This window comes from Anguilla rostrata, chromosome 18 (assembly GCF_018555375.3).
Source record: "Anguilla rostrata isolate EN2019 chromosome 18, ASM1855537v3, whole genome shotgun sequence".
In the NCBI taxonomy this organism is placed as follows: domain Eukaryota; kingdom Metazoa; phylum Chordata; class Actinopteri; order Anguilliformes; family Anguillidae; genus Anguilla; species Anguilla rostrata.
The window spans coordinates 8634320-8643730 of NC_057950.1; the positions used below are offsets into that span (position 1 = coordinate 8634320).

Below are 9411 nucleotides of genomic sequence, written 5' to 3' on the forward strand. Positions count from 1 at the left end.
ATCAAGGTGGAAGTTCTTTTTTTGGGGGGGGGTCTTCAGTCTACATCAGAAGATGGCTGGGGACTTTCAGTGTTTAAAAAGGCATGGATGAAACAAAACAAAAAATGGCTTTGCTGATGTGAAGTAGGAATCAAGGCACAAGACCAAATAGCCCTGGATAACTATTTATATTTATATATACAGGAAAGATAATTTTCTGGTTCATCACTTCAATTGACCAGTTACTCTGTTGCTGTTACTCTGTTACTTTTCTTGCTCAGATTGCAGGGTGTGTGACCCAGGGTCCAAATTCCCACACTCAATTACAAAGTGACACTGGACATGTCCATAGGAAGCCTACAAAATGAACAAGCTATCGGAGTAACTACGGGCGTTCACTGCCACCTACTGTCGAATTACTGATTTCAAGTAGGCCTAATTCTCACACCTCTTCCATTTACAGATTCTGTTAGAAATTGTTTAGCTCTGCACAAATGTGTTAACATTTTTGTTGAAACGGGAACATCAGCGTTTATTTATCAAAGCTCAGCCCTTTGAATACACAGTTTGCCTATGTTACAGTAGCCTGTTAGCAAAGTCTTAGTAGATGTCCCTTTAGTTTCTATCAATCATCCCCGCGGCTAGAGGGGGCTCGAAAATTTCAAAGCAAGAAAAGGACCCCCTCTTGCTCAATTTAGTTTGCCATGGTCACGAAACGAGCGTCCTTGCCGACGCGTAGTGTAGACATTGACAGCACCTGTTGCTCCGATTTTGGGCAATTTTTGCTACGCGTTTGTGTTTTAGTTCACTTGTCGTGATTTAATTTCTATACGGGCTTGTATTTAAAAAAAATTTAAAAAATTTAAAAAATTAAAAATTCGCGGATGCAGGTAGGCTGTTCAAAAATAGAACTTAATCCAGTCTGATGCAGGCTGAAAGGCAGAGCGAAGCGTTACAGATCTTGACTAGAGAGATTAATATTATATAACTTAGTGACAGATAATGGAGGAAAGACCTTCCTCTCCGATGCTACACCTGGACCTCAACAACTTTGACACAGGCGACGCCGAAGGCAGCAGGTACGTCTTGACGAGCCCGAGATCTTTGGAAGCATGTGCAAGACTTGGGGTCAAACCAGTACAACTTCTGCATAAGTCGTTGGCCAATTTCGTCGAGGACCACCGGAACGTTTCATTAGGTGAAGCAACTTTGCTTTATGAAGTGTACGAAAAAGATCGCCGGAGGCTTGTGCGTCGGTGTCGCGAGGAGAGAGAGAAAATCATTGTTGAGGGTACGGAAAGGGGCCAGGGGTCGTCCGTTAAAAAACAAGCAGCTTTCGAGACTGAGCTTGAGCAAGCCACCGAGAGCCAGAACTCTGAACACAAAAAGTTCCGAAAAACCGTGCTAGGTACCAGTTCTGGAACGAAAAACACCTTGGGCCACGGAAAGACCAGCAGCGAATCATCGGCAGGTGACATGACTGAGCGCAAGTCCCTCAAGCCTGAGGGCACGAACGTTAGCCCCCGAGAGCTCACCGTCACCAGCCTGGGGGATTTCAGACACACGCCAGCGACCGAGAGGAAACTGGAGAAGCTTGAGAGGGAGATTAGAAAGGAGACTAGCGTAACGGTGCCGGAGAAAGACCGCAAGATCGCCGCGCTGATGCTGCTGAAGCACGAGGACGAGCAGGCGCGCCTGCGGCAGAGCCAGCGCGCGGACGAGCAGCGCAAGGAGGCGCAGAGGAGGGAGCAGTTGGGGCGGTTGCAGGCAGAGCGTCAGCGGCGGAAGGAGCTGGAGCGCAGCTTGCGGAGGTGGCAGGCAGGGCAGGAGGCGCGGCGCCGGCAGCGGGAACGGGAGGAGGCGCTCCGGGCGGAGCTGCGCGAGCGGGAGGCGGCGGTGCAGGAGGAGCGCTGGAGACGACACGCGGAGGAGCAGTGCGCACAGCGGCGGGAGAGGCAGGAGGCGGCGATGAGGGAGGCCCAGGAGCGCAAGCACTGCCAGGAGCGTCTGCTGAGGGAGCGGGAGAGGGAGGAGCGGGAGAGCCTGGAGAGGGAGAGCCGAGTGGCCGTGGAGAAGGAGCTGAGGGCCAGCAGGAGCCGGCTCGTCCAGGAGAGGAGGGAATGGAAGCGGGTGCACCAGGGGAACCAGAGGCAGCAGCTCCGCCACCTCCTGCTCAAGCAGGTGGTGAACGACCAGGCCCTGGCCGAGGAGCTGGCAAAGAGGAGCGCCATGGAGCAGAAGCTGCGGCGTTCCCATGACAACCGTGAGCAGGCGGCGGCCGCGCAGCAGCAGGAGCTCAAGGAGCGGTCGATGCGCGAGGAGGAGCAGCTCCAGGAGGCCCGCGTTCGCGCGAGCTGGCAGGAGCGGCAGGAGCAGCGACAGAAGGAGGCGCTGTCCCAGCTGAGCGAGCAGCGGCAGGATCGAGCGGCGAAGCTGGTCGAGGAGCAGCGGCAGGAAAAGGCCAGGCAGGCCCGCCGGGCCAACCAGGAGCGGGAGCGCTCGCACCTGCTGCACATGGAGAGGGTGCGCCAGGAGGAGGAGGGGCTGCTCCTCCAGAGGCAGAGCGGCATCGCCCGCAAGGAGAGCCGGAGGGAGCGGCTGCGGCGGGAGAAGGAGGAGGCGCTGGAGGAGGCCCGCAAGGTGGCCCGCGCCTCCTTTCAGATGCGGGAGAAGGTGAGGGAGCACACGCAGAGCAGGGCCTTCCACCACATGGACCTGGAGGCCCAGCTGTGTGCCAGCCTGGACCGCGTTCGGCTCTGAGCCACTGCTGGCTGCACGCTGTGGCCTGGGGGTCCTAAGCACCCCCAGTTTTTGATTGGGACACCCAAATTTAGAGGTTCCCCTACCAGTCCACGATCTCAATCTCTATTCGCCAAAGCCCCCCTCCCTGACCTCCCACAGACAAGCAATTGCAATCTCCCCTTGGTCCACTTGCAAATTTTTCTGATACAGCCGTGATGACCACAACTGTTTGACCCAGGTCTGTTTGTCACAGGGATGGAGATTTTTTTTATAGTGATTGAACGACATGGTCATTATCACACTGGCAGTGACGTGACGCATTCTGTACAAATGATTCTCTCATTTAGCGAGCACTAGCCCTGCCTGGCTTGGTTAGTTTCCTGTTGTCTAAGGACACCTCTGTGCTGCCAGATGGACAATGGGAGGTCTTTTTCTACAACCACAGAACTCATGACAGACATGACAGTCAGCATAATAGGATGCCTGAGGCCACATTTCATAGCTTTTTTTGTCTGTTTGTTTTCGTAGCTTTAATGGTTTATTCCAAAAGTGTTTTTCCCATGTGGTCTCACAGAAGGCACACAATGCGTTGTGGTAGATAAGGAGAAAGATCACACTCTGAGGACTGATCAGACAGCACTTTAAAACAGGGGTCCTGGGACCCCCATGTTTTTGTTTTTTTGTTTGAGCCACACTTGCATCTGCTGAATCGTAACAAGCTGTTAATCATTCTTCATGTCCAGAGGGATGATTTGCCCTCTAAAAGCCCCATTATGTCTGAACTAGCGGTGCATGCCATGAATTAGCCTAATGGCCTTTATTCATATCCCAGGGCTAATCAGCCGATCAACTAACCATTTCATTTTCTGTTACGTGCTGTAGTAAATGATTCCCTTTGAAAGAGGCGGCATTGTTTGATTAATTGTAAACTGACAGGTGAAACTGGTGGAATCACAATTGCTGAAAGTTGAAACAAACCAAGAGAGGGAAGCCAAGCCAAACCCACATTGTGTTAAAGTTTCCTGGAAAATGTGGAAGAACGTTTATCAGAATAATGGCTGTCCTCCCCAGAAAAAAAAAAAAAAAAAAGTACACAAGCGAGCCCAGGACTGAGAACCATGGACTTACAATATTGAAAAATTATTTTGGTCTACATTTCATATACATATCATGCCTATTTACAGTCTTATGATCTATGGTTACTGTAACAGAGTAGCTCTAATCAGAACATGAGGCTTACGTATATATACTGGTTAGAGGGTATGTATTTAGATTTATGACACGTGAAAGTAATTTTGTTCAACAGTAGGCAAAACTGTGTGTGTGAATCTCACAACATCTCAGGAATATTGCATAACTAATAACAAAGGTTAGACAGGATGCACTTATTTGAATGTATGTGGCATTTCAGCTATTTTATGTTTATATATTTATGGAATGATTTCTATTTTTAGATGGATTTGTTCTTTATTTTTTAAAGGCTAATTAAATTTGTCATAAATCTGTTTTCTGTTTTGGTGGTCTGTTTTATGGTTCAAATTGGTCTAACCTGTTTTTGTAGCTCATGATAACAGCCCATAATAAACAATCAGAATTTCATGAAGGCACAAAACCGATATCTACTGATAAATCCGAGAATGCAGCCTCAACTACTGGCTGTTATTCAAATCAACATTTGTCCTTAACTAATTTGACTATCAATGAAAGACAAGAATTATCCATCTTTTCTTCAGCAGTCACAAAAATAAACTCAGGTACTGGGTTTGAGTGTGTAATGCTTATGTTTACCTCAAAGTTAAGAACAGATGTTAAGTGAATACAGGCCAGTGAATGTTAATGAGCTGAGGGGGTGATTTTACTGTTCAGAATATTAACCTTGTATTTATTTCTTGCGGGAGAAATGTAAAGGCAGTCCAGAATTCACATACGGTATTTCAGCACAACTGCTTAAACTGAAGGCTGCAGTTATAATGGGTTCATATTGTTACGGCTCAGTTTGAATATTAACAGCTCTCTGTTAGCTCAAAGCAGTGCGTGTACTTGGCTAGGCGGACCCATCGCAGGGACAGTGATTTACACAGTTCAGCGGGTGTCCAAAGAGCAAGCTCTGTCCAGTGTTACACACTGTTCCAGAATGTTACAGAACAGTTGTTACATTCACCAGAAAATAATAGAATTACTTTATTGTCCACCTAGAAGTAGAAATTCAGCCCGTAACAACACACAGACCTATACAACACATTTGCACTCTGCTTATAGTGCACCTTAAATTTGTAGGCATGAATAATATTTTTTTTTAAACTGATATTTATTTGGTTAAACGAAGTGCTGAGTAACAAAGAAGACCCTGCAGCCCTCCTGGGACAAGAGTGAATATTATTGGTCGACGTGCATACAAGGCTTGTCAGCAGTGATCATGTGACTGCACTGGACCACATGGGTCTGCTTTATACAGAGTCCAGTCTGAGCCAGGCTCAGTCATACACGTTGCATTTGAATGCATTTCTGTAGATTAGTACAAGTTTTGAATTTCATTTTAGAACGTCAAAAATGAACAGATCTGATAACGCGATGCAATACCTCTCAGCCTTATGGTGAGTCAATGAAATTCAGTAGCTTAATGAAAAAGGAGGTTTTGGCTACCATCTGCAGTCCATGCACACACACTTAATACGCATGCATACAGGCGCACACACACAGACACACACAGACACACACACATAAATGAAGTACGTGGGCGTATTCAGGGTAGGCCTGTTAATCTAGCCCTGCGGTGATGTGTGTCAGTTGAGCAGTGAGACCTGCCTCAGCCACAGGCCGAACTCCTTACAGCATAAGAGGCTCCCAGAGATCCTCAGCAGCTCTGCCCTGAAAACCCTTAATCTGCTGGAGCCTGGATCTGTCATGCGGACTCAGGTGCCAGTGTGCTTAATACAGGGCCTTCCCCCTTTCTGAATGAATGACCCACTTAATCAACAAACACATTTACCATGACACAACCGTTTAAAATGGAGCAGGCCCATTCAATTAATTTAGCTCATGAAGTGAACTGAAATTCAATACTATCTATTGCAAAATGCCCATAGAACTTTTTTTTGCTCGCCACAAATTAACAAACTGAATTTTCAAGTGCAGCAGAACACATTTAAAATGTTTTTTTTTAACATATCAGAACAACAGCGTGTATTGTGCCCAGTGACAGGACTGACCTGGACAGCAGGGATGCCGTTCGCTCAGCTCTCCCTCCTCCTCCAGCGGGTTCAGAGTCAGCCGGGCGTCAGCTGCAGCTGAGGTCCACACAAAGCCCTGTCAGCTCCAGCAGGAGCGCTGCTTCCCCACAGCAGAACCAGGCCTGCGCCCCGCAGCTCCAGCTTCAGGTGGTGGAGATGCAGGAGGCGCTCGCAACGATTCAAACTCCAACATCACCCGTTCAAACGCGAATGTCCACTGCGAGCTGAAATGGGGTATATAATCTCACAACAAAATGACAGCTAAACCTCCCTGTAAAAAAAACCATCAGCTGGAGTTCAGCCACAGTGGAGAAATCAAAAAGAAACCTAGAACAGGGATACTCTGGTTTGGCTCTCAAGGGCATTAGCACTACTGGTTTTCTTTTTCGAACTGATAGTTGATTGATCGATTAACCTCACCGATTGGCTGGAGTGCATCAGGTGACCTGGCGCATCAGGTTAAAATCAGTCACTGATTAGAGGGAAGAATGAAACCCAGCAGTATTACTGGCCTCAAGGGACAGATTTGTGGTTCTCAGCTACAGGCCCTTCATTAGAAGCTCTTGCATTAATACTGATGTGTGTTTTTAGCAGCAAATGGCTTTGAGGATATGGAGCTGACTAATTCCCCTTGTGAGCAGTTGTTCCCAAGTTTTAACGTCTTGAGATTACAACATATAAACCATGGTCTGTCAAAGGTGAATATATGTATATCCCCACATCGCTGTGGTGGCAGGTCAAGGAGGAGCAGACAAAAGAAAACAATCCACGGTCTCTTAAGTAAACATTTATTCAATATATGACTTCCTGTCCATGTTTGGACATCCTATACCAGAACATAAGTTTATAATATATTATTATCAAGGCACTTGATCAGATTTACAAAAATAACATCTAATCACAGTTTTAGTTCTAGTACTGCAGTACCATAAAACCATGTGCATGCACATTTCCTGTGAAGTCTGACAGATTATTAGACATATTCCACGATAAAAAGATAATGCGTATACCTTCTTTGCATAGTAGTGCAAAATATTTCAATTCACAGTGCCTTCACACGGCATCAAACACGCACAGACTGTAATAGAAAAACTGCTGTTCATATCAACCATTAGGATGAAGTAGCTAGCAGTCAAATCAAGGAGAATGGAGAAATGGAGAAAAATAAGGCAAAAATGCTGTGACAGCTGAAATCAGTTTATATTGGGCTTGTGAAGGCAACAATGAATCCTCTCAAAACCTTAAAAGAACAAGAAACAATATGAACACAAAACATTATATTAATAAAATAGAGTTTCTATAATACTATTACAAATTTACAAATTGGACACCCAGTCAAGAATATGCAATCACAGCATGAATTGCGTGTTTTACTAGTCTTTTCACTATTGATTTTCATGACCATTTAAACTTTTCATATCTTTTTTTACAGTTACTGCATTGAACTCTGTATTCAGATACATTGTGTAAACTTCCCTTGGAAATCATGTATACTCGGTAGACATTCAATTTTGACAGAGAAGAGCCAGTTGTTCTTTCTCAGCATTTTTTAGCTGGCGTTCCTTTCGTGTGACTGGATCTGACAGGGTCGCACCACCGCGCAGAGAAGGGAGGGTGACGCAGACACGCAAAGCAGACGCGCGGTCGCTCTGTCGACGGTCGGCCAGCGAAGGGGTTCCGCCGCAGTTCAGTTGTCGTGAAGCACGAGCGCCAGGAGGACGGGCAGAGCCGTCCCGATAATGAGCGTGAGGCTCTCCAGGACTCCCAGCCCCCCCTTCTGGTAGGAGGCTGCGCCTGCATGGTGGTGAAGGTGCGAGGAGGCCTGCTGCTGCTGCTGCCCCCTGCTGCTGATCTCTGGTAGCACGTGCACGGTGGCCACGTAGAGGAACGTGCCGGCGGAGAACAGCATGCCGATTCCCGTGGCGCTCAGGCGGGACTGGGAGGAGCCGCCGGTCTGCAGACAGCCGAGAGAGAGAGGGCACTTCACTCACACTGAGCAGAAAGTGCGTGTTTTAAAAAAAAATATATATATATATATTTATTTAATTTGGCATCTTAAATACCACCCGAATTTTGGAACGTCTGAAGACTGAAGACTTTATAAATTTAAATAATCCCGCCTTTTCCCGTGCCAGCCTGAAGCTACAGACCCATTACTCTGTCCGGCAGCAGTTTCCCACTGAGCTGTCTGTCAGCCCTAGACTGAAACGCTGTACGGCAGTGGTGCCCAATCACGTGCCCCGCAGGGCCGAGAGTGTGCAGGTTTTCATTCACTTCACCTGCTTATTCCACTAATTAACACACCTTCAACCACAGAGGAGGGAACTAACAGTGGCAGTGAAATCAGCGGGCGTAGTGATTGGTTGGAATGAAAGCCTGCATACTCTTGGCCCTCCGGGACACGTGATTGGGCACCAGAGACTGACGGAAGCCAGAACAAACATGAGTGCTGCAGACGGGGCGGCGGGAGGGAATTACGACCCTGATGATGTCAGCGTCGTTCTATCGAGTCCGTTTGCAAGGATACAGGCGTGCAATTGAAGGAGAGCCGACCATCCTCCCGTCTCTCACCGCGATCAGGATGAAGTAAGTGCTGATGGCCAGTAGGGGCGCTGCGACCGAGAAGGCCAGAAGATGCTTCTGAATCTGCCTCTTCTCCAGGCCCGAGTGCATCAGGAAAGAGACCAGACCGAGTGCGGCAGGAGCCTGCAGCGGGGGGGGGGGGGGGGGGGGTAGGAGGTGAGGTATAAGGGGTAGAGGGTAGGGGATATAGGAAGGGAAATGGGGGTAGAGGGTAGGATTAGGGGGTAGAAGGTGAGGTATAAGGGGTAGAGGGTAGGGCATAGGGCACAAGGGGTAGAAGGTATGTGGTAGGGGTAGAAACTTAAAACATAGGCTCTCTACCCAAACCCTGGATTTACAGAGAAGAGACAGTTCAAGTATCGCTGCTATAAGCATACGCATTTGCCTGAACTCTGGACATCCGGGGTAATGCATGGCAATACCTGCTTTTACTTCAGGCAGACTGCCAGGCTGCGACGGGGCATCCTGTGTGGATATGTGGCGAGGGTGCTGTGGTGGGAAAATGGCTCCCAGGTAGATGCTACACAACAGTGGTCACTGAGATGAGCTCTACCCCCCCCCCCCTCCTCACTGTAAAGCGCTCTGACATCATCAGATGAGAAACTCTGCATTTATGTGCCTGCTTTAGGGGCACCCGCCCTCTATCTCACAGTTATACAGTTATTACTTTTGTTTCTAAGGTTACCAGAACTAATAACTGTATTACATAACTGTACTACTGGCACATACAGGGAGGGGGGGGGAGGGGGGTGGTGGTGGTGAAAAGACTGCTCCCACTTTTTGACAGCCATCAGTTGTTCCCTGTTGTCTCCCTAAGACTGGGGCTTACAGACATTCACACCTGAGGCAGAATGGAAATCAGCCAAGGTGTATCTCA

At 47.9% G+C, this 9411-nt stretch overlaps 3 protein-coding genes across 4 annotated transcripts in view; 1 reads left to right on the top strand and 2 right to left on the bottom strand.

Moving 5' to 3' along the window:
- mtrf1l (mitochondrial translational release factor 1-like) overlaps positions 1 to 6315 on the bottom strand; it is a 66059-nt gene extending 59744 nt beyond the window's left edge. For both annotated transcript variants that reach the window (XM_064318081.1, XM_064318080.1), the window contains exon 1: positions 5931 to 6315. The gene's annotated coding sequence lies outside the window, so the exon portion shown is untranslated. The remainder of the gene's footprint in view (positions 1 to 5930) is intronic.
- Positions 635 to 4226, top strand: LOC135245168 (coiled-coil domain-containing protein 177). The gene has a single exon (XM_064318077.1). It carries the CDS (start codon positions 982 to 984, stop codon positions 2737 to 2739), a length of 1758 nt encoding a protein of 585 aa, XP_064174147.1. The 5' UTR covers positions 635 to 981; the 3' UTR covers positions 2740 to 4226.
- A 408-nt stretch (positions 6316 to 6723) lies between the features above and the next one.
- LOC135245013 (zinc transporter ZIP9) overlaps positions 6724 to 9411 on the bottom strand; it is a 10000-nt gene continuing 7312 nt past the window's right edge. The window contains exons 6-7 of the mRNA XM_064317757.1: positions 8523 to 8657; positions 6724 to 7905 (exon numbers count right to left, since the gene is read on the bottom strand). Coding sequence (XP_064173827.1) covers positions 7639 to 7905; positions 8523 to 8657 — 402 coding nt within the window. The 3' untranslated portion in view covers positions 6724 to 7638. The remainder of the gene's footprint in view (positions 7906 to 8522; positions 8658 to 9411) is intronic.

Coding starts and splice junctions, on each gene's coding strand:
- LOC135245168 (XM_064318077.1), top strand. CDS start 982: ATGGAGGAAAGACCTTCCTCTCCGATGCTACACCTGGACCTCAACAAC.